Source organism: Podarcis melisellensis (genome assembly GCF_964234715.1).
Source record: "Podarcis melisellensis genome assembly, chromosome: 4".
In the NCBI taxonomy this organism is placed as follows: Eukaryota; Metazoa; Chordata; class Lepidosauria; order Squamata; family Lacertidae; genus Podarcis; species Podarcis melisellensis.
In genome coordinates, this window is record NC_138531.1 from 8,385,372 (window position 1) to 8,410,255 (window position 24,884).

A 24,884-nucleotide genomic window follows, 5' to 3' on the forward strand; every position below is an offset into this window, starting at 1 on the left:
AAGTTTACATTCAGAATCACTACGTAAAAGCACATACAGAATGGGTACCTTTCAACATAGTCCAGGAGTCTGGAGCAATGGTTAGAGGCAGGAGCATCATGGCCACCGACTGCATAGAGAAAACCGTCACAAGTAGCCACCCCAACGCCTCCTCTCCTTTTACACATTGGAGCACACATGTTCCATTTGTTTGTGTGGGGATCATAATATTCCATAGAACTCAAACAAGAACTTCCATCTCGACCACCAACTGAATATAACCTAAAATAAACCACATACAAATAACTAAGCATAACGTACAGTAATAGAAGCAAAACTAGGAAACAATTTCCTTTCCCCCCATATCTACAATCTACATACGGGGTGGATCGACTGTGAAACTAATGGAGCTTAAGCTCCAGGGCCCCTAATCCCAGAGGGGGCCCAGAAGCGACTTAAAACATTGCTGAAAGGTTTTGGGGCTACTAGACCCAAACTGAGTTGCACGACTCATATTGATTCATTTTTTCCCTTGTATATATTTCCACAATTCCAAAGCTTGAAAGCCTCATTGCTGGTTGCGAAGGGGGCCCCATGGCAGTTCATGCTTTGGGAGGCCCAAAATGGAGGTCAGCCACCGCACTCATACAATTCATACGGTAAAAATGTGTTGACACCATATGCTGAATAGCTATGAAAAGAGATTTTAAAAACAAACAAACCCTTACATTTCTGCATACAAAATCCACCCATTTCTCATTTTTGGCCCTTATACAAACTGCGGTTTCTTCAAGCCTCTTAATAGCATCACCTTGTGACGGATTGTGCCATTTCAGCTCTATAAGAATCAGTACAAGTAATAAGATGACCAGTTCAGCATTAGTGGTGATGTGGCGTTGCAGATGTGGTGGGGGCTGAGGTTGAGAGGGAGCGGGTTACCTAAGGCCACCTCTTCAGTTTGTGGTGGAGGTGATCAGAACCATAGCTAGGTGATCTTGCACCCCTGGCAGAACCATCCAGATTGCGCCCCCTACCCACGGACAAATTAGCTCTTCTTTCCACCTCTCCCCCCATCCATTCAACCCCAACCCCCCATCCATTCAATTCACGCTCTGTTTAAAGCCATTTCTTATGAAGCAATAATCAATCTTTATATTTATGGACATATTTTTTAGCTGGTTTTGCCCCCCCCATCACCTGCACACCTGGTGGGGGCCCACTTCACCACCCCCTAGCTACAGCCCTGGAGGTGATGCAAACCAGGAATTTCCTGATTCATCACTGGGGGAGGGGGCAAGCCTATGGTAAGCTCAGATGGCATTAAGTCCCCAAGCCCAGCTCAGCCAAAGATAATACCAGCATATTATTGAAATTAATGGGGCTTACTTATGAGTAGGCATGTACTAATGGTGCTTACTTATAGTGTAGACACACACTACACCAACTCTCAATTTAAGTGTTTGTCGCAGAGCATTAATACTCTTTTATGTCAACTGTGAGACATAATTTCTTACAGACTGCCATTTAGGATTGGTTTATACATAGAAATCAGGGAAGGGGGTGGGAATTCTTTAAGACTACTTAGTATTGCGATGGTAAAGTGTTCAGTAACTAAAATTCCAAATCCATTTGGAAGCTTGCTCCAGGGCAAATAAAACATAATTGGTTCCACCCCATATAAGTGCACATGAGAAAATTATTCTGATTGCAGTCTAACAATGTTGACACACTGAATGCATTTCTTATAAGAATTCTTTCACAGTTTGTTGCCTGTTGTACACTGCCTAGAGAATAATAAAATTTATAGAAATGTGGAGCATTTTAAAGTCCAAGCACTGAGCAATTTGGGATGCAAAACCTCCGATCAGTGAAAGAATTATTTACTTGGAAGCTTTTATAGTCCTAAGTACTTCATAAATTCTCAGCTAGTTAAATGTATATTTAAAGTTTCATTGTTAATGAAGCTGTGTTCTCCTCCTCCTACTGTATCTTATGAATGCATGGCATTTTGAGGTCCTCACATCAACTTCATACCATAAATACCAAGGGAATCTGGAAATTCTTGTATGGTGTGGGTCTCACAATAGGAATGCTCTCTCAGAATAGTTTAGAATCATAGAATCATAGAGTTGGAAGAGACCACAAGGGCCATCGAGTCCAACCCCCTGCCAAGCAGGAAACATCATCAGAGCATTCCTGACATATGGTTGTCAAGCCTCTGCTTAAAGACCTCCAAAGAAGGAGACTCCACCACACTCCTTGGCAGCAAATTCCACTGTCGAACAGCTCTTACTGTCAGGAAGTTCTTCCTAATGTTTAGGTGGAATCTTCTTTCTTGTAGTTTGGATCCATTGCTCCGTGTCCACTTCTCTGGAGCAGCAGAAAAACAACCTTTCTCCCTCCTCTATGTGACATCCTTTTATATATTTGAACATGGCTATCATATCACCCCTTAACCTCCTTTTCTCCAAGCTAAACATGCCCAGCTCCCTTAGCTGTTCCTCATAAGGCATCGTTTCCAGGCCTTTGACCATTTTGGTTGCCCTCCTCTAGATACGTTCCAGTTTGTCAGTGTCCATCTTGAACTGTGGTGCCCAGAACTGGACACAGTACTCCAGGTGAGGTCTGACCAGAGCAGAATACAGTGGCACTATTACTTCCCTTGATCTAGATGCTATACTCCTATTGATGCAGCCCAGAATTGCATTGGCTTTTTTAGCTGCCGCGTCACACTGTTGGCTCATGTCAAGTTTGTGGTCAAGCAAGACTCCTAGATCCTTTTCACGTGTCCTGCTCTCAAGCCAGTTGTCACCCATCTTGTATTTGTGCCTCTCATTTTTTTTGCCCAAGTGCAATACTTTACATTTCTCCCTGTTAAAATTCATCTTGTTTGTTTTGGCCCAGTTTACGTATGTTCACATTCTGATTCCAAGGGAAATGATGTCAAGTAACTGGGTTGATTTTGATTTATTGTTCTATAAATTAATATGCAATTTATAAGAATCAAATCATTATTGTAGTGGTTGGCATAACCAAAGCAGCTTAGTATACGTTACTGTAAACCCACAAGTATATTTAAGACTGAATGCAAGTTGAAAGAACAGCCACATCAAAATGTTTATGCCATCTAATTAAATACCATGCTTCACAGTGCAACACTCTGCATATGTATTCAGTAGTAAATCTCGCTGAGTTGCATGGAACCTATTCCCTTGCAGGCACAGGTGTATAATGACCGTGGCAGGTGAAGGGAGGGCCACAAGAATGACACAGGAGATTGGTATTGGGTTGGATTCAGCCACAACCTTATTGATTACAGAAAGAGTAGATTTGGCTAAGGCACTGGGCATGCATGCTTGCTACCTGATGGGAACCTGGTAGGGTCAAACCTGTGCTGGGGAGTCACCCCCAACATGGACAGGATGCCACAACCCTCCACAGACCACCATTGGGAGAGGTGTATTGGAGCACTGGTCCCCTAGGAGACCCCTGGACAGCGTCAACCTCCTGGACCCCTCTAATGGGGTACCCCTGTGACTGAGGATCCAGCCGAATGCCTCATCCGCTGCTACAGTGATGGCTGCTACGAGGTAGGCGAAAACCTATAAGCCAGCAAATTTGCTAGCAGGAGAAAATTCCTCCCTGGCCCCTAATACGGCGACCAAATTAACTATAGCAAGATCCATAGGCAACATGCCCACTCCTCCCCTCCCCCTCGGTGGGTTCCTAAAGACTGGGTGGAAAAATACCACAACAATCAGCCAAGGTGGTGACCTGGCTACCCCCTTAAATAGGCTGGGGCTGGGATGCAGCCCCAAGCCCCAGCCTCTGATTGGCTGAACGGGCACTGCCCATCCTGACCTGAGGGTCCGACTCAGCCGGAGGTGGGCAGTGCCAGCCATCCCCTCCCCAGGCCGCGACTGGAAGGTGGCAACCTCCCTGAACCTACCACGGCAGCACCATGCAGCAACGACCACCCACCCAAACTCCTAGGCAAGCAGATAAAGTAAGTATACGCAGGATTGCAGCCTTGGGGTTGATTCTGCTTTTTCATGCATGACCATGAAGTTGAATTCATCCGGCTGGAAAACAAGTTGTGCAACTCTTCATTACATTGTAGGTCTAGTGGCAGATTCCTAAGCACTGTTCCACCATACACAGTGGATTTCTGAATCGGTAAGCATGTGAAAGAGCCCAAGACCTCTACAGTGAGAAAACAAGCATGCAGCAGATCTACATTAGGTGTTAGTTGTGTCACAGAAATATTACTACCTTACTAGGAAAGCAGCTGACAGTAACTTGTAGTGCTCAAGAGAGAAAGCATTGAAAAGGATGCTTAAGAAAGCTGAATGGACTCACCTAATTAACAGTGCAATTCTATGCATGTTTACTTGAAAGTAGGCCCTACAATGTTCAGTGGAGCTTACTTCCAAGTAAGTGTATTCCTGGGATTCATTTAGGATCAGAGGAAGGGTGCAATATAAATACAATACATAAAATTGTATGCAGTTGAGCCGGCCCTTTTCCTTCGGGGGATGATTTAGTAGAAATGTATTCTTATTTTACAATGGATTGTTTTAATCTTTGTACAGTAAGCACAGCAACAAGGCAAACTATTGAATTATACTTCAAAAACTGAGGATGGGGAATAATTCCATGCATAACGCAAGACTTACTTGTCAAGCTGCCTGTCACAACAGATAGTTTCATTTCCTTAACATCATGGTGTACTTATTTGTGCTTGTTTTTGTAAACAAATATATTTCTTCCCATCTCGAGATCATTAACTAACTCATGCAATTGTTTTGCACCGGATAGTGGCGTTTCAGTAATATTATTCTTTGACAGATCAATCATGTTAGATATAACACTCATCCACTTTGTTCATTCAGGAGACATTGATCATGCTGTTTTCTATCTGGAATCTCTGAAAACATAGTGTTCTGAATACTCCATGGCCTTATGAAATAATTTCCAACTAATGATTCTCATTTTTTCCTTCCATACTTTCTGAGATAAGAGTCAGATCAATAGTGTACTTTAGGACTTATAGTTCTGTGTTGAAAAGAATGCTTAGAGGACAATCTTATGGAAAGTTCCATTAGGATGAACAACATAGGATGCAGTGGATCTCACAATCAGCCAGCGGATTCCCAGGTCAGTTGGGCTCAGTCAGCATTAAGACCCCAACTCCAGCCCAGCCAAAGTTGGCGGAGCAAACACTGGTGTAAAAGGTAAAGGGACCCCTGACTGTTAAGTCCAGTCGCAGACGTCTCTGGGGTTGTGGGGCTCATCTCGCTTTACTGGCCAAGGGAGCCTGTGTACAACTTCTGGGTCATGTGGCCAGCATGACTAAGCCGCTTCTGGCAAACCAGAGCAGCGCACGGAAACACTGTTTACTATCCCACTGGAGTGGTACCTATTTATCTACTTGCACTTTGACATGCTTTCGAACTACTAGGTTGGTAGGAGCAGGGACTGAGCAATGGGAGCTCATCCTGTTGTGGGGATTTGAACGGGGGGGGGGGTACTTAGGCGGCATCCTTAGCCAGCTCAGCTAGGTCAAATCCTATGACCTGCATAGAGTACTGTTTTAACTTTCTAAGCCTTTGCAAGGCTTAGAAAGAAGAAGAAGAGTTTGGATTTGATATCCCGCTTTATCACTACCCGAAGGTGTCTCAAAGGAGCTAACAATCTCCTTTCCCTTCCTCCCCCACAACAAACACTCTGTGAGGTGAGTGGGGCTGAGAACTTCAGAGAAGTGTGACTAGCCCAAGGTCACCCAGCAGCTGCATGTGGAAGAGCGGAGACGCGAACCCGGTTCACCAGATTACAAGTCTATCGCTCTTAACCACTACACCACACTGGCTCTTAGGAAGAGCAGCAACAGCAGCAGCCCTGCTGCTGAACGAGGTTTCACAGAATCATAACATTGTATAGTTGGAAGGGACCACAAGGGTCATCTAGTCCAGCCCCCTGCGATGGAGGAATGTTTTTGTCGAATGTGTAAGCGTCTCATGCTCTTTAATAGATCTAAAACCCCATGAGAGTATGAAGGAAGTGTCACAGCATGATCTTACGCATGATCTTACCTAGAAGTCCTCTGAACTCAGAGGCTTACTCTCAGGAAAGTGGGTACAGTATGAAACCTAATATGGTTTACATGTTAATACATGCAAAGACTCTCACTCACTGATAGGAGGAATTTTCGCTTTTGTTCACCAAAACAGAATAGCATTGGGGGGGGGGGGAGTCATTCATGTTTCCAGCGAGACTGAGTCTCCTGGGAGCTTTATGTACAATACCTAATAAGATTTAATTCTGCTCAGAATATACTCATTCAGAAAGCAGAGATAACGTGCAGAACATAGTGATTGCACGCAGGGCTTTTCAGGGGCTGCACTCCAGGAAAGTGCATTGATGAGAAAAGGTGTTAAAGATCAGGCTCACACACTGAATTATGAATGAGTCTCGATTCAGTTAAAAGAAAATGTCACCATACGTTTTATCAAGTGGTGTACTAAAGGCAGAGAAGTATAACTCTTTGAAAACCCACAATCACCACGAAGCAACTACCGAATAGTGTATATTTTTAAATTCAACTAATAGCTTATTTCCTTGGGCCAATTATTAATAGCCTACAATCGCTTTCGTTAATGAGGCCAGTGATGTAGCTCAAACCTATCTGAATTTCATGTCTGACAGATAAGCAAAAGTGGTGGCACTTGACTGCTGGTCACTGACGCATTGCAACCGGCAACCCCTCATAAAGCACTATTTTAAAGGGTCACTTTCCCTCTTTCTAGGCTTAGGCAGAGCAGCTGCACCTGACAGGGTTTGGAAATTTAGTAACTTTATGCTGGCTTAATTTATAGCAACTTGCAATAAAGAAGAGTCGGCAGAAGAAGATTGGAAGAAATTTAAAGACTATTTACAGAAATATTGTAAAATTAAGGAATGTTAGAATGATGTTGGATTGAAATTAAGTGGCTTCCAGCTGTAATGCTTAAGAGAATATGAAAAAAAGGTTTAGAAATAGGTAAAAATTTAATGGTAAGGATTTGCTGAACTAACAATCTGAATTGGAATACAAAAAAGGGAGGTATGAGGAGGTCCGGGAAATAAGTTAAAGGAAACTAAGTAATGAAAATTCTGTGTGTTTTTAATTATTTTTATTTTTGTATTTTTGGTATTTTTTCTTTTTATTTTTTATTGTATTATTATTGAAAATCTTAATAAATATTCTATAAAAAAAAAAAATTATAGCAACTTGCTTTATGCCGGCTCCTCCTGCATAGGATTACTCTCTAAATCACTTTAGACTGCAAGTAAAGTTGATGGGGATGCTACATTTAAAATGCTCCGTCTTGAAAATATTCTGCAAGGAAAATAATAATCTTGTATTCTACCAAGCAGCATGGACTGGGCTTTCCCCTCTGGTGCACTAATTGTTTGCTTGCAATGGTGTTTTTGTTGTTAAGATATATATTTAAAAGTAGCACCCACAACCTGCAGTTTTTAATGGTTCAGACAGTCTACTCTACCCGTCAGAATCCTAGCACTTCAACTTTGGGCATGCATAGTTCAGGCCTTACACTTTGCTTTGTGAGAGAGATGGGCTTGTATGACGTGGTGTAAAGTTGTGTAAATTTGTCGCGCTTGCACTTCTTGCATTATATAATGTCTAGATTACAAGTAAATAAGAATGGACGCGGGTGACACTGTGGTCTAAACCACTGAGCCTTGGGCTTGCCGATCAGAAGGTTGGTGGTTCAAATCCCCATGACGGGGTGAGCTCCTGTTGCTCGGTCCCAGCTCCTGCCAACCTAGAAGTTTGAAAGCACTCCAAAAAGTGCAAGTAGATTAATAGGTACTGCTCTGGCGGGAAGGTAAACAGCGTTTCCATGCGGTGCTCTGGTGTTGGTGTTCCATTGAGCCAGAAGCGGTTTAGCCATGCTGGCCACATGACCCAGAAAAACTGTCTGCGGCACGGACAAACGCTGGCTCCCTCGGCCTATAAAGCGAGACGAGCGCCGCAACCCAAGAGTCATTCACAACTGGACTTAACTGTCAGGGATCCCTTTACCTTTACCTTTGAGAATGGTTAATGGTCCTAAAATGTGCTTTTCATTCATTTGCTTCTTGTGGGATGTGTGTATAGGTTGCTTTCGCTACCTCTGTGCAAGGGACTAGTAGTGTTTGTGTGTTGGAGTCTGTATGTTTTAGCCATTTATAGCCTCTTTAGCTCCAACCCTAACTCTCTGATAAACGGAGGGGGGAACAGGATTAGGTGAAGGCATCCCTCAGCTGAGCTTTGCTAGTTAGGGAGGGCTTTTGCTGTAACCCCACTGTGTCCTCCAGGTGGGTGGGAAATTACTGCCAACAGTGTTTTGCCAGTGGTAGCCAAAAGAGGGCTTTGCAGGGATGTGGGTGGAGCAGATCCAGCCATGGACCCCCAGGTGAAAAAGGGGATGTGAACCACTTTCTACACTGTTGTATTTTAATTTTGTTTTTAAGTTGTAATCATTCAACTTGTTTTTATTATTGCTTGTAAGCCGCTCTGAGCCCGGACTTGGCTGGGGAGGGCGGGGTATAAATAAAAATTATTATTATTATTATTATTATTATTATTAGACTGACCAGCAGGGCCTTGGCTGCAACACAAGACCCACTATTGGGATGGCTTTGTCCATCATACTATTCTGGACAAGAAATGGAATGGCTATGCAGATAAAACACAGGCTCTTTACAAAGGGAAGGGAGAGACAGGGAGACAGAGAAAGTGGAATCAGAATGAACAGCAACTATGTATATTTGATTTTTTTCAAACCTACATCTTTCTTGAAGTGGGTGGTCACTAAGTTAATAGAAAGTGTTTGGAAGAGAGTAGTTTCATTTTGGGGATTCAACCCCCACCTGAAAATAAAGCAGTTGTAGGCAAAGAGTGTGGGAAAAGAAGAGGAAGAAAATGCCTTTCAAACTTTTAAGGAAGTGTGTTAGGCAGCAGAAGGAGAAGTACAAATGTAAGGAAAATCGAAAGGTAGTGAAGGAAACAAAATGACATATCACTGTAAAAAGATATATTACCAGTGCAGCAATTAACCTGCAAAACAGAGGGGAAGGAAGAAGGCCAGTTCAAGAAGGTGACTTCCTAAAGGTGTATTATTCAGAATGATAAAGAAGGGAAGTGCTCATAGGGAAGAAAAGACAACCTGGTCAGTTCAGGGCAGGAACACCTGCCCGTTCCAGTTCCTGCAGATTTAAAAGCGTTTTCTGCTCTTTCTTCCAAAGAACAGCAGCAGCAGCAGCAGCAGCAAATGCCTTTTCATAAAGCAGCCACTCAAATAGAATCGTGTGCTGAACCTCACCAGAGGTTAATTCATCTGCCATGGGTTACAAAGTGGAGGAATCGATTCTGTAACTGACTTTCAAAGCAAAGCTTCCTGTAGTTTAAATTCCTGTAGGATGGACCACAGTGTTTTACCATTATCCTGTCATCATAACAATTGCTTGCTACTTTTGTATAGTTTACATTACAACAATGGTTAAAAGAAAGGCCCCTGTTTCAGTACTCCTTCACAGCTGTCTAGGGATTTGAGCTCTGGTGTCCCAGGTGCTAGTCCAACACTCTAGTCACTATTCCACACTGGCTCTTCATATATATTTTTTCTTTGTTAGTGCAGTTTCTCCCAGCATTTAACAGAGGGGAGGCCCATGTCCCTGCCTATTGGGGTCCATTAAATCAAGAGGCAGGATCCGGAAGGGCTTAGAAGTTTTGCTTCTAAGTAGCAGTATCGAAAAAGGTATGTGCAGAATCCCACTAAGATGTTTAATTAGTCTTATCACAACTCTTTCCCCTTCCCTGTTTAATTTGGAAAATTTGCCTGGGTAGAATTCTGCAAATTTGTATTACTTTTTTTTGGGGGGGGGGAATGGACAGGAAGAAAATTCTGCTCCAGATCTTGTCCATTCCCTCCCCACACACACACACTGTGTGGAGAGTTTCATCTCCTGATCTGAACCCAAGGGTGTGAATTGTATGTTTGGAGTCTCAAAGATTTTTGTAAAACAAAAAAACTCTGAAATGTGTATTTGTTTTATTTCCTGTAATCAATAACGAGCAACCCATTATACTTGATATAAGCACTATCAGCCTGTGGAACTATAAAGTACTTAAAAGCCTGCTTTTGGGAGGAGGAGAATCAATAAAAGGCAGAAGTTTTTCTCTGTGGGTTGTGAAAGACAGCTATTGTGTATGTGTGAAGGGCTCCTGTGGTATACCACAATTGTGACTTTTGACACTTCACTCAGTGGGCGGCTGTTCTGTTTGAGAGTCACTCACAAGCAGGCTGTTTATGTCTAGAAGTTCTCCAACTCCAACTTCACGCCAAACTCACTCTGGTACGGGCTTCCCCGCCTTTTGCTCTATCTGGACTGATCGCAGGACTTCCGGAGGCGGCGCAAAACGGCAATGGCGGTCCTCTTTACCCAGTGAAGAGGGGCTCCGCGAAAAAGGGTCTTCCGCTACGGCGAAGCGGAGACCCATCCAGATAAACCGCAGGCAGAGCGAGCCTGTGGCCGTGGGACTCGGCGGGTGCCAGAAGCCCCCCCAGAAGCGAGGAAGGGACCTCGTAAGAGGCTCCGGATCGTGAACGGGGGAGCGGCGCTGTGAGTTCATCGCTCTTTTCGCGGAAGTGAAGCCGCGCTGCTGTTGCTGATGAGCGCCGACCTTTCTTCTTGAAAAACATCGAGATTGGCTGCAATTTACCCGTGAGTAAGGGGTACCAAAGAACTGATTAAGGATTAACTTAAATTTGTCTATTTTGGCTGAAAACGGGAGGCGAGTAACAGGAAGTCCGCCTTCCGGTCCTGCTAATCGGAGCAAAGCAAAGAACCCGATGCGGGCTGAAGCGTTAAAAAGAGACTTTGAAAGAAGTAAGAAGGGGCATTAATAGACTGTGTGTTTCTAGAAATCGAAAAAGGGTGAAGAAATAAATGTTTTAGTTCAGTGTGCTAGAGAATCTTCCTCCTATTGTGAAGAGACGTGGAATTGAAGGGGACAACCGAGTTATTGGACTGCCAGGGTTGCAAATGAGTACTGTCAGGCTGCTGAAACTTTTATCTTAACATAAACTGTTGCATTGATGGATACACTATCGCTTTAATACTGTCATCGAAACCTCTCTGTTACCTTGTGGCACTAATTTGAAACAGAACTCTCTGAAATCCTCCTTTCTGAACTTGGGGATTTCAGTTGAAATAGGAGCTTTGATGGTGGAAAAGAAACTTTATTTCCTTTGAAAACCCCCCCTAGTGGATTTGCGGAGGCATAGTGGCCTGGGAATTGTATCTTATTGGGATTTTTTGTGGTTTAATTGTTTATACTCTGGACTTGCCTTTCTCATGGACTGAAAGACTATTTGACCTTGAACAGCAGCTGGGGAATGAGTGGCCCAGCGAAAACAAGAGCAGCTAAAGCTAAGGAAGCTTTAGCTGAGGAAGCTAAAGAAAAGAAAAAAGACAAGAGAGCTGGGCAGCTGGTCCAAACAACCTTGATTCATCATCGTAGATCCTCGGTGCCTACTGTGTTGACGGCGCAGGAGGAGGAAGTTGAAACGCCTGCTACAGAAGAAATGGCAGCTGGAGGAACTGATCCAGTCTTGAAACAAATTTTGGAACAATTGGCACTTTTGAATAAGAAGGTGGACGATCAGTCATCTAAAATTGATAGAGCTACATTTACTATCAGCAAGTTAACAGATCAGGTTTCGCAGCACACTCAGGCTATTGAGAAACTGCAAGGAGCTACGGCGGAGAACTACAAATTAGCTGCGGAAGCCAATCAAAAAGCTGAGCAAGTGTGCAAGAAGGTGGAAGAGATCAAAGGGGAAGTAAGACCTCTGAGAAGACAGGTAGGAGAACAGCAAGCCTACCTGTCAATGGTGGAACTGAAAAGTAAGGAATGTAATCTTAGGCTGAGGGCTGTCCCAGAGTTGGAACAGGGCAACCTAGAGAAATTCTTGACGGAGCTGTTTTCTAAATTTTGGGGGGTTGAAGAAGATAAAGATTTCAAGATTGTGACGGCCTTCAGACTGGGAAGATCGGTTAAAAAAGATAAGTCCAGAGACTGTTTGGTTTGTTTGAGAACAAGAGAGGAAAGAGACAAGATATTAGGCCAACACTTTAAAAAATCCCTGGAAGTCGAAGGTAAAAGGGCAGAAATTTATAGAGACATTCCTAAATATTTGCTGGACCTTAGAGCCACATATACAGACTTGGCCAAATTGTTAAGATACAACGCAATCCCTTACAGGTGGGAATTTCCTCAAGGTCTGTCATTTACCTATAAAGGAAAGAAGGTAAGAATCAAAACGCCAGAAGACCACCAGAAGTTCCTACACGACAACGAGGAGGACCTCCAAAAGAGAGCCGTAGATTCTTGGCCTCCACCACCGGGATTACCACCAGGATCCATACCATCTGGAGGCGGCCCGGCACCACAGCTTCCGGAAAAGGACGACAAATTAGATACCCAACTGTGATACCCAAGAAGTAGACCGGGATGTCTCTACAGCTTCTTAGTTGGAATATAAATGGCGGGAATTCTCCAGAAAAACGCAGAAAAGTATTTCATATTTTGAAAAAAGAACAATTGGATATTATTTGCCTGCAAGAAACACATGTGACAAGACTCCATAGAAAAGTGCTAATCAATAAAAGGTTAGGCCAAGAATTTATTTCATCGGATAAAGTTAAGAAAAGAGGAGTGGTGATTTATGCAAAGGAGAACTTGTCCCCAAAATTTGTATTTAAAGACGAACAGGGCAGAATTTTGGCAATTGAAATCCAGACACAAGGAGAAAAATTTTTAATTCTGGGAATTTACGCCCCAAATGATGGAAAATCGGAATTTTTTAAGAAGCTGCACGAGATTATGCTGGACTATTTGGACTATAACAACATTATCATGTTGGGAGATATGAACGGTGTCGCCTCAGTGAATATGGATAAGTCACAAAGTGCTAATATAACGAAAGATGGCAGACTTCCAAAAACCTTTTTTGAAATGACTGACAATTTGGATTTGATTGACATATGGAGGATCAAGAACCCTCTAGGGAAAGAAGGAACTTTCTTTTCTGAGGCCCATATGACATGGACGCGAATCGACCAAATATGGATAACTAGAGGGCTGGCACCTAAGACCAGAAAAGTGGAAATCTGCCCAAAAACCTGCTCCGACCACAACGCCTTGAGAATGGAATTGAGACTAAATACAACCGGATCGTTCAGATGGAGAATGAATGACGCCTTGTTAAGAGATCAGGAGATTGTTAAGAAGGCCCAAAAAGTTTTAAAGGACTATTTCGAAATAAACTTAAAGACAAATGTGGAAAAAAGAATAATCTGGGACGCAAGCAAAGCAGTGATAAGAGGGTTTCTAATACAACAGAACACGATTAAAAAAAGACTCTGGAATGAAAAGAAGGAGAAGATCTTGGAGAAAATAAGAGAAGGAGAGAGAAAACTGAGATCCAGGCCTAAATCAAAGGAAGTATTGAGAGAAGTGAAGTTTTTCCAGGCACAATATTCGAAACTGATAAATCAAGAGGTGGAATGGAAAATTAAACAAATGAAACAAAGATCCTTTGAATCTGCAAACAAATGTGGAAAATTGTTAGCCTGGCAGCTGAAAAAGAGACAAAAACTTAACACAGTTACAAATCTAGAGATTGAAGGGAGAATGGTTCAGAAACCCGATGAAATTAGAAGGTCCTTCCAGAAATATTTCAAAGAACTCTATTCTCAAAGGCCACAAAAAAGCTCAGAGGTGGACCAATTTGTTATAACTAATGGATTACAAAAAATACCCCAGGAAATGAGAGCAACCCTGAACTGTAATATTACAACCCAAGAAATTGAATGCGCCATTCAGAACCTCCAACTGGGCAAATCTCCGGGACCTGATGGGCTTACTTCCAAATATTATAAGGTACTGAAGGATTCATTGACACAACCATTGCTGGAAGTTTGCAACCAGATTATGGAGGGGAGGAAGGCACCGGAAACGTGGAAAGAAGCCTTCATCACGTTGATCCCAAAACTAGAATCTGAAAAAACTCAACTTAAAAACTACCGTCCTATCTCACTCCTAAATGTGGATTATAAAATTTTTGCAGATATTTTGGCAAGTAGGTTTAAGAAAGTCTTAAATGAAGTGATTCATAAGGACCAAGCAGGCTTTCTCCCTGGTAGGCATTTATTTGACAACACAAGAAACATCATTGACATTTTGGAGTTTTTACAGATTAATTCAAACACAAGAGCGGTGTTGATTTTTATTGATGCGGAGAAGGCCTTTGACAACATTTCTTGGCTGTTTATGAAGAAAAATTTGGAAAGGATGGGAGTAGGGCGGGGGTTTGAAAATGGAATAGAAGCAATTTATTCAGAACAAAAGGCCAAATTGATAGTAAACAACGTGGTGACAGAGGAGTTTAAAATTGAAAAAGGGACACGACAGGGGTGCCCTCTATCTCCTCTGTTGTTTATTTCAGTCCTGGAGGTGCTACTGAACATGATTAGAAACGACCGGTTGACACAGGGAATTGTGGTCGGAGAGAAACAATATAAACTGAAAGCTTTCGCAGACGACTTGGTATTAACATTACAGGAGCCAGCCTCTAGTACTAAAAGAGCGTTAGAATTAATTTCTGATTTTGGTCGGGTGGCGGGATTCAAGCTGAATAAACAAAAAACTAAAGTTTTAGCAAAAAACTTGACAACTACTGAAATAGAGGAGTTCAGAAAAGAAACAGAACTAAATGTGGTTAAAAAAGTAAAGTACCTAGGGGTGCACTTGACCTCCAAAAATTTGAATTTATTTAAGGATAACTATGAGAAATGTTGGTCAGAGATAAAAAGAGATCTGGAAACATGGTCAAGATTAAAACTTTCCTTGTTGGGCAGAATAGCTGCTATAAAGATGAATGTATTGCCGAAAATGCTATTTTTGTTTCAGTCCCTCCAGATCGTGGATAAGGTGGAATGTTTTGGAAAATGGCAGAGGGATTTATCTAAATTTGTCTGGCAGGGCAAAAAGCCCCGAATAAAGTTTAAAATACTAACAGATGCGAAAGAAAGAGGGGGGTTTGCCCTGCCGGACTTGAGGTTATATTACGAAGCTGCAGCCCTCTGCTGGTTGAAGGATTGGATCCTATTGGAGAACACCGACGTCCTTGACCTGGAGGGATTTGATAATGCTTTTGGGTGGCATGCATATTTGTGGTATGACAAGGTTAAAGTTCATAAATTGTTCAAAAACCATATTGTCAGAAGGGCAATTTTCATGGTCTGGTCAAAATACAAAGACTTATTGGAGAGTAAAACTCCGAGGTGGCTCTCACCGATGGAGGCCAAAGCACGTAAAAGACTCAATATGGAGGCCCACTGGCCTAAATATTGGGAAATAATTGAAAAAATTGGAGATAAATGGAGGTTACAGAGTATGGAAAAGTTAAAAAACAAGGTGCGAGATTGGTTGCATTATGCTCAAATCCAGGAAGTTTTTAAAGCAGACAAAAAAGTGGGTTTTCAGGAGGATAAATCGAAACTAGAAACAGAGTTGCTTGAGCCAAAATCCAAGCTAATTTCGAGAATGTATAACTTGCTGCTTAAATGGAACACACAGGATGAGATTGTCAAATCCTCTATGATAAAGTGGGCACAGGACTTGGGGCATAACATTATGTTTGAAGACTGGGAAAGGTTATGGAACACCGGAATGAAATTCACGGCATGTACTGCCTTGAAGGAAAACATTATGAAAATGATATACCGGTGGTACATGACCCCAGTCAAGCTTGCAAAGATATATCACCTGTCCGATAATAAATGTTGGAAATGTAAGGAAGAGGAAGGGACATTTTTACACCTCTGGTGGACCTGCCCGAAAGTGAAGGCCTTCTGGGAAATGATACATAATGAACTAAAAAAGGTGCTGAGATTCACCTTACCTAAGAAACCGGAGGCCTTCCTTCTGGGCATGGTAGACCAGAGGATGGTCAAGAAAGATAGAACTTTCTTTATGTACGCTACTACAGCAGCGAGGATTCTGTTGGCAAAGCACTGGAAGACACAAAATCTACCCACATTGGAAGAATGGCAGACGCAGCTGATGGACTATATGGAGTTGGCTGAAATGACTGGCAGAATTCGAGACTCGGGAGAAGAAGAAACGGAGGAAGTTTGGAAAAATTTTAAGGACTATTTGAAAAAGCATTATAAGTTGTATGAATGTTAAAAAATGCTCCTTTTTAGGAAGGTATACCTTCAGTATCGGCAAATTTCTGAATTGATAAATAAGACACTATAAGACAGAAGTGAGGTAACGAAATATTTTTATTGTGTGGAAATTAAAAATTAATGCAATTGTATCGAAATGTTTACATCAGATAACACGATAAAATGGAAGATATATTGTTATGTATAAAACAAGTCAACAAATTGCTGAGGTTTTGGTTACACAGGGAATGCAGTGCTCGGGAGATGGGGGAAGTCCATTGGATTCATGGAAGTATGTATTTGAAAGTGGAAATTTGTTTATTAAAAACCTAATAAAATATTTATAAAAAAAAAAAAAAAAATATCTGGACTGATCGCAGAAGGGAAGTCCTCATTACTAATTACTAATGTCTATCTCCCCCCTGAAGGCTCTGCACCTGATCTTGACTGGAGATGGGAATCATTTGAAAATCACCTATTGTCATGTCATACCAAATGCCCTAACTCGTACTCCTTAATTGGGGGAGACTTTAATGCTCGTATTGCCACAAATTGGGACCTACTAACCAAGTCCAAATGGTGGACTCCCCCATGCTTGGACAACTTTGGCTTGGATCATGCCAGAATTAGAACTTCAAAGGACAACAGAGTAAACAAAGCAGGAGTGACCCTTTACCAAATGGCCATTCGCCTGAATTTAGTCTTCTTGAACGGCACCTTCCCCCCGACATACCGGGGGAGTTCACCCACCTGGGACTAGCATCTAACAGTGTTATCGATTACTTCTTGATCTCCGCAAATTTGGCCGTTAATGTTCTTTCCTTCCAAGTTGAAAACCAACATTTCAGTGATCACCTTCCAATAGTGACCACTTTGTCATTGTTCCGGTGCCAGAAGGACTATAAACACTCAGTCCTTCTGGAAACCTCATCATCAACCAAAATAAGAGGGATCAAATGGTCGGAGGCTGTGGCCCAAAAATACCAGGATTTTTTTCATAAGGAAATCATTGCCTATCTACCTCAAATAACTACTGATTTAAAAGATTTCAACTCGGTTTTGAAACTTTTTAACCTTCTTATAACAAACCTCACCACTTTTTTTACATCACCTCCTCAAATGGCGAAAGTGGCGCATTGCAGTACTGGGGCCCCTTGGTTTAACACCTCTTGCAAACAAGCAAGATCCCTTCTTCATTCTATCTATAATGAATACAAAAACTTTAATGCCCAGGCTCTACCACCCTCCTATTTACAAGCCAAAAGAGCATACAAACAGACTTTAAAGTTGGCCAAACGCAAGTGGTACCAAAAGCGTTGGCGAGCCTTGATTGCGGCCTCTAGATCCCACAGTCCACAGGAATTTTGGGCTCTGATAAACAAAAGAGGAAGGAAGTACCCACTGGCGATTATCCCTGCGCCCACATGGGAACAATTCTTGAGTAAATATTTCTCTTTGGCAGAGGAATCCAACTCACCCATAGAATTCCGAGCCGGCCATCTACCTTTGTGGCCCTCTACCGACCCAGAACTGATAATGGACTTGATACTAGATCTGAAAACGGGCAAAGCCCCTGGGCCGGATCTAGTCCCCGCTGAGGCTATTGTCGCGCAACCGAGGTGGTGGGCTGAAATTCTGGCCAAAGCCTTTGATGCAATTAATTCTACGGGGCTTATCCCTAGGTCATGGAAGGAGGCCGTGATCATACCAGTCCATAAAAAGGGTCCCCCTGCTGACCCAGAGAACTATCGGAACATCAGCCTTTTGTCTATCATCGGGAAAATCTATGCAAAATTTTTGCTGTCTAAGCTGTCCCATTGGGCATACGACTCAAATTTGATTGGCCATGAGCAAGCGGGCTTTAGGAACAATTATTCGACCACTGACCACATGGTAATTATGTATCATCTTGCCAGAAAATATTCTGCCCCGAGTCGGGGGCGCCTATGTGTCGCTTTCATAGACTTAAAGGCCGCCTTCGACAGTATCCTAAGAAACTGTCTATGGAAGAAATTAGAGAGATGGGGCATAGATAGAAGGCTGTTATGGCTTATAACCCAATTACACCACGGGTCGTCGGCTAGAGTGAGACTCACACCGGCGGGAAACCTATCCAATGAGGTCCCAATAAATAGAGGAGTGCGCCAAGGCTGCATTTTGGCCCCACTCCTCTTCAACTTGTTTATTAGCGACATGAAGCTCTTTCTGAGTGAGTCTCAAGCCAACATTCATGCCCCCCGCCTAGCTGATTTTCGCTGCCCTCTGCTTCTATATGCTGACGATGCAGCGATCCTTTCCTACTCTAGAGTCGGTTTATGCAGAGCTCTAAAGATTTTTGTGGCTTATTGCAAACTCAACCATCTGACAATTAATCATGGAAAATCTAAAGTACTGGTCTTTAGCAGGTCTCGGAAAACTTACAGCTGGAAGTTAGATGGAGTCCAATTAGAACAGGTTTTCAAATTTAAATACCTGGGAGTCTTTTTTCACTACAACCTAAGCTGGAAGCCACAGATACAGTATTTACTAAACAAAGGGAAAACAATACTTTACACTCTACTCCAATTTTTTGCGGTCGACGGAGCCTCCCACATCCCTTCTGCATTGAAGGTGTACCACGCAAAAGTGGTTTCCACCCTCTGTTATGCTGCCCCGCTCTGGGCCCCAGGGTCCAATTTAACATCGCTGGGGACATTGCAGAATCAGTTTCTCCGTCGCCTCCTGAAACTCCCCGTGTGTGAGCAATGCAGCCATACATCTGGAGTTAAAGATTGCATCATTGGAGACTATCATCTGGAAGCGAGTCTTTGGCTATTGGCTGTCCAGCTGGCATAGGCTTCCCGACCATTACCTCTTTCAGTGCCTCTGGCGGGATGACTTTGTTAATCCGTGGGTAGGAAAAATCCATGCCAAACTTCTGAGCATCGGAATTTCCCCAGCGGACTCCTTAAAGATGAACCTATGCTCAGCCAAAAGCCTCATCGAGCAAAGATTAGCAGACATTGACAATCAACACAACCTCTCCAGGGGTGGGGGTGTCTGCTCTCCCAGGTATCACGGAATAACCCCACCACTTGGCCTTCCATCATACATGTCATCTCTTTCATCAGTACCACACCGACTTGCATTTATTCGTGCAAGGTTCAATGTTTTTCCATCGAACCTGCTGAACCACAGATTTTCCAAGGGTTTGGTGTCTCCGCTATGCGAGTGTGACGGGAAAACAGTTGAATCTCTTCCACACATAATATTCAACTGTCCCTTACATAGCATAGCCAGGACTAAATTCCTGGGTCCTGCTTTACTGCGCTTGGTTGGCAGGCCTGTTGAGACACATGCCGCACTGCTCTTGCAGGATACAGATCCTTCTGTAACTCTGCAGGTGGCGAGATTCCTGAATGCGGTTATCTCACACACAAAAACCACCAAAAACAACAACAACAAAAACTAATCGGACAGTTATGATGAGAGTGCATGACGGATCTCGTCTCCAGTTCTCCTTTCTCTGTGAACCGTCCCTCGGATCTTTCCGGGCCCCAAGCTGTTATTTGTCACTGCTCAATGTCCCACTCTTGCATCGTGGTGTTCACCTTCTGTTGTTAGATATATTGGTTTTTATGCTTCTGTGCTTTTATGTTTGTACATATTTTATGGGCTAATAGCCGTAAATAAATAAATATAATATAAATAAATATAAATATATGTCTAGAAGTTCAGTTCCAATAAAAGGAAGTTAAAGGTATTTTTCTACCAAATGCACACATACAGAATTATTTAAAAATAGAATGGGGGAAGATCTGTTCTAAGAAGAGGCTCAGAAGCCATAGATCACTTTTAAAGCATCGTAATAGGAAGAGTTAGCAAAGGAATAATGTGCAACTCTTTGATATAAGCAGAGCTTCTAATAATTAAATCTATCAGAATAAAATGTATCTCCTTAATTTCATTTCAGATTTTATGGTCCCTCTCAAAGCAGTATTTCTCTGCTGCAAAAATTAGGTGAGTAAATACTTTGTGAAAGTGCAGTGCTTTCAGAACTCCTAACTCCTCAATGTTGATGTTTTAGATAACATCAGATTATTATTATTATTTTAAAAAACTAGCATATTCTGGAATTCTAATATATTTCCACCAGGGACCTGGACAGAGCTATTTATGTCAGGTTGTGGGCTTCCCATTCCTTCTACTCAAGGCATCTGAAGCGCAGGATACTTCCCCAAAACGAACAAAGATAGCTTGAAGTAAACGGCCTAGGAACATGACAGGGAGCCCAGCAGGAGAGATAGTTGCAGAACTTTGAAGAGAAGCACTCGCAACCTGCTCCCTAGTGGTAGCTGTGGGTAAATTGCATTATATCCAGAGTTGAGGCAAAACGAACACTGTTTGCAAAATGAAGAGAAGGCACCTACTGAACCATGGAAAACGTGGAATCATGAAAATAAGATGGCTGCTGCTGTTATTACCTTTGTAAACAGATTTGACTATTTTAAATAGAATAATAGAAATAGACTTGTAGAGTTGGAAGGTACACCAAGAGTCATCTAGTCCACTTGGCCAACGTGGGACTTGAATCCACAACCCTGATATTACATGCTCTACCAACTGATCTATATCGAAAGGAACTAATTTCAATGACTTTAAATAAAATGTGTGTGTGTGTGTGTGTGTGTGTGTGTGATGAATAATCATTTGTATACAGTGATGCGTGAGAGGCGAAACCTGGAAGTAACCCTTTCCAGTACTTCCGGGTCGCTGTGGGACATAACCTGAAAGAACGTAACATGAAGCGGACGAAACATGAGGTGTGAGTGTACAGCGGTACCTCGGGTTAAGTACTTAATTCGTTCCAGAGGTCCGTACTTAACCTGAAACTGTTCTTAACCTGAAGCACCACTTTAGCTAATGGGGCCTCCTGCTGCTGCTGTGCCGCCAGAGCATGGTTTCTGTTATCATCCTGAAGCTAAGTGTTCTTAACCTGAAGCACTATTTCTGGGTTAGCGGAGTCTGTAACCTGAAGCATATGTAACCTGAAGCGTATGTAACCTGAAGCGTATGTAACCCGAGGTACCACTGTACTTAATTCTGCTGAAAACAATGCCATTCATATTTTATGAAGGAGGAGAAAGTTCAAATCATGACATTTAGCAATGATTCAAAAAACTTAACTGGGGTGTCCAACAAATGACATAGTTAAAGGGACTGTTGAGACCTCTGATCTTTTTACGAAATCATGTAAGGGTTGAGGCTATCAAGCTGGTCACTAGACCAAGAACTGCTTAATTGTCTCTTTCTATTACTTTCAGGACTTAGATTTTCCTACTTTTATGCCTTAACATTCTACTTAGCAAACTTTCACCATATGGAATTTATAGAAAATATCTGACCTTAAACCACAACTGATATTTGTTTATATTGCTAAAATTATGGACTTATATCCATATCCTCTAAAGACAGTATCTATAAAAGCCGTAGATTTTCACTGTGCTTAGCTATGCACAAAACAAAAAGAAAAATAACAAATGAAGACTTCCTCAGAGGTTTCAGAGCTGCACTTACAAGATCATTTAGTAAATTTACATTTTAGCTGACTGGTTAAATGTGACAATACATTTATATTAAAAAATATTCTTTTGGAGGGAGAACAAAGTTGTGCAGTCAAAGCAGAACTGTCCATTTGAGCTATTCTCAAACATTTCAGCAGCACTTGATGCAGTGGAGCAATGCCAATTAGAAAGTCAACTATAGTTTATGGATGAATGGGCAATGTGAGACTGGACACAATGTCCTATCTGAAGTATCATTTTTAGATATACTCAAAATATATGGACTAGCATTCAAAAGTTATATATGCCTAATGCTACTTTTGTTTTTAGGTGTGCAATAAATTTATCATTAACAAGTATTGGATAAGTACTATGATACAATGCAACTCTAATTTAGTCTCCTAATCCTAAGAACCTCAATTTTTTTTTGCCTGACATTGTTTAGTAGTAGTAGTAGTGGTAATAATAATAATAATAATAATAATAATAATAATAATAATTTATTTATACCCCACTCATCTGGCTTGATTTCTCCAGCCACTCTGGGCATCTCCCAACAGATTAAAAACAGAATCAAACATTAAAAACTTCCTAACAATATAGCAACACGCATCACTACTGCCAGAGCTTTTTTCCCCAGCCAGAACTCACCAGAACTCAGTTCTGGCACCTCTCAAGTGGGCACCCATTGCCACCGTAAGAGAACAAGGAAAGTGTTCCGGTGAGCTCTGGCACCTCTTTTTCTAGAACAGTATCACTGACTGTTGCTACTATACATCCCAGACCAAGCAGGCTCACATGGAAACTAACTTGTGACAACCACATGGAAAGTCTCTATGCCATTGCAGCTGTAGAGACTTTCCATGCTGTTAGACTATTAGAGTACCAGGCTTTGAAGGGTACAATCTCCAGACAGATAAAGAAACATCTCCATAATGTAGTCAACGTGTCAGAATCTGCCAGAAGCTGTTACTGAGGAGCAAGCATAAGCTTAGTAAAATAGCTTTAAGTTACTGCATATTTATTCCTTTGTTTGGCAGACCAGTTATCACACAGGTGATGGCACTATCCGCCTTGTCTCCAAAACTGTTTGGAGACAGTTCTACTCTGTCTCCAAAAACTCCCTTGGCATCTTGCTTGCTTTTTTCATTCATATGTGTGGCTAGAGGAAAAAACAACCCTGCAGCCTGCAGATATTTAGTGACATTTCCCATTCAATGGAATATATATATAGCACTTCAAAAGAAAAAAAAGCAACGGGGGAGGGGGGAATCAAATATTACCTATAGCAATAATCTAATTATATTTTTTTGTCTTTCTGATAAGAAGACACAAACTGTTTTATCAGCTTAGACTGGTAATAGGGGTAAAGACTCTCACATCCAGCAAAATATTAACAGTCATAAATCAAGATTTGCAGAGTATAGTTTGAAGCTGACTCAATGAGTTTATGTTTCTGTGGAGCATCAGTCTTAGTTTATTGTGACATATATAAACATACAAACAACAGGGGACCTGTGGCATCTTTAAACTAACAGAATGTAGCGTGTGGCACAATAAATGTGTTTGCTTGAATCAAATGTTGTCAGAATGGAAGGACCCCTTAGTCTGCACCAGAGGATGTGCCAAATCTCAGAGCAGATTTGGAGAAATTGGGGTCGGAGATGGCTGCAGGTGAATGGAAAGGAACATGAAGTCGTCTTGTGCAAGTTAAAGTGCTCTCAGAGATCACTGGGTGACATCTGTTGCCTTTAAGGTACAATAAGGCAGGGTTTTATTTTATTTATTAAGAACATTTTGGTAAAAGTGCATTTGTTTAGTTGTTTTGTTTGAGTACAGAACTGTTGAAGAACACGTTTAATACGTTGGAAGGAGAAGCCTTGAATGTGAAAAGGAAAAGTCAGTTTTCAGTATAAAAGAATGGGTATTTGAGAGAGCCATGTTAGTATATGTTAATATTTCAGTCCCGAGATATCGCATCTGCTGCTAAGCTCCTTGAGGTATCATTCAGAGAATCAACTACACTAAAAATCTCAGGCAGTCTGATGCTATGTAATAAGCACTCAGTTCAGTTGTACATACTTCCTTGCAGGTGGAGCAAGGCTGCAACGTCTGTTGTTTTTTACAGCTCTGCCAGATACTTAAACCCCTTTCATGAATCACATTTGTCCTCCTGCCTGTTCCTAGCCACTATTAGCTGAATGAAGAAGTGAAGAAGGACCTCCTCAGACCCATGGTGACAGCGCACACAGTTATTTACTTATCCTGGTGGACCCTAGCACTTTCTTTAATTTCACTTGCTCAGAACACTATAAAGAAGACTGATTTCATGAGCCATTAACTATTTTTCTTGTTACTTTCAAGCTGAGCACACAGATATAATTGTTTTTGTATTAGTTCCGTCATCTCACTTTAAGTGGACATAGTTTAAATGTGACTAAAAGGTAAAGGTACCCTGACCATTAGATCCAGTTGTGGACGACTCTGTGGTTGCGGCGCTCATCTCGCTTTGCTGGCCGAGGGAGCCGGTGTTTGTCCGCAAACAGCTTCCAGGTCATGTGGCCAGTATGACTAAGCTGCTTCTGACGCAACGGAACACCAAAACCAGAGCAGCACACAGAAACGCCATTTACCTCCCTGCCAGAGCGGTACCTATTTATCTACTTGCACTGGACATGCTTTCAAACTGCTAGGTTGGCAGGAGCTGGGACAGAGCAATGGGAACTCACCCCATCGTGGGGATTTTAACCACCGATCTTCTGATTGGAAAGCCCTAGGCTCTGTGGTTTAGACCACAGTGCCACCCGTGTCCGTGGATTAAATGTGACTACTTTACTATAATTATTTTCCTTTCTGAATCCACACAATATTAAACAACAGATATACGCAAACTGAGCAGAAATGTACACAAGTCTCATAGTCATGTGCTGCCCAACTATAACAGATCTCAGTGGGGGGGGGGGTGAAGCCAGCCAACCAGTCAAGTCTCAGGGAGGTACTTGTCTGGAGGCAAAGTCCATATGCAAGGTTCAGTCCAGTCCTAAGGTCAGGAATATCTCAGTTCACGTAGTCAGATGA

The 24,884-nt window shown here is 42.1% G+C and overlaps 1 protein-coding gene and 1 long non-coding RNA gene across 6 annotated transcripts in view; one reads left to right on the forward strand and one right to left on the reverse strand.

The window, feature by feature from the left end:
• Positions 1-24,884, reverse strand: part of KLHL1 (kelch like family member 1) — a 140,770-nt gene that overhangs the window by 8,328 nt on the left and 107,558 nt on the right. For 4 of the 5 annotated variants that reach the window (XM_081907313.1, XM_081907311.1, XM_081907314.1 and 1 more), the window contains exon 9: positions 49-261. In XM_081907313.1, coding sequence (XP_081763439.1) covers positions 49-261 — 213 coding nt within the window. Of the gene's footprint in view, positions 1-48; positions 262-24,884 lie in introns of those variants that run through there. The other variant, XM_081907315.1, reaches the window with a different exon arrangement.
• On the forward strand, positions 283-24,126 carry LOC309367794. Its single transcript, XR_014167367.1, has 3 exons — positions 283-638; positions 20,216-20,262; positions 23,935-24,126. It is a non-coding gene; the product is annotated as an uncharacterized lncRNA (long non-coding RNA).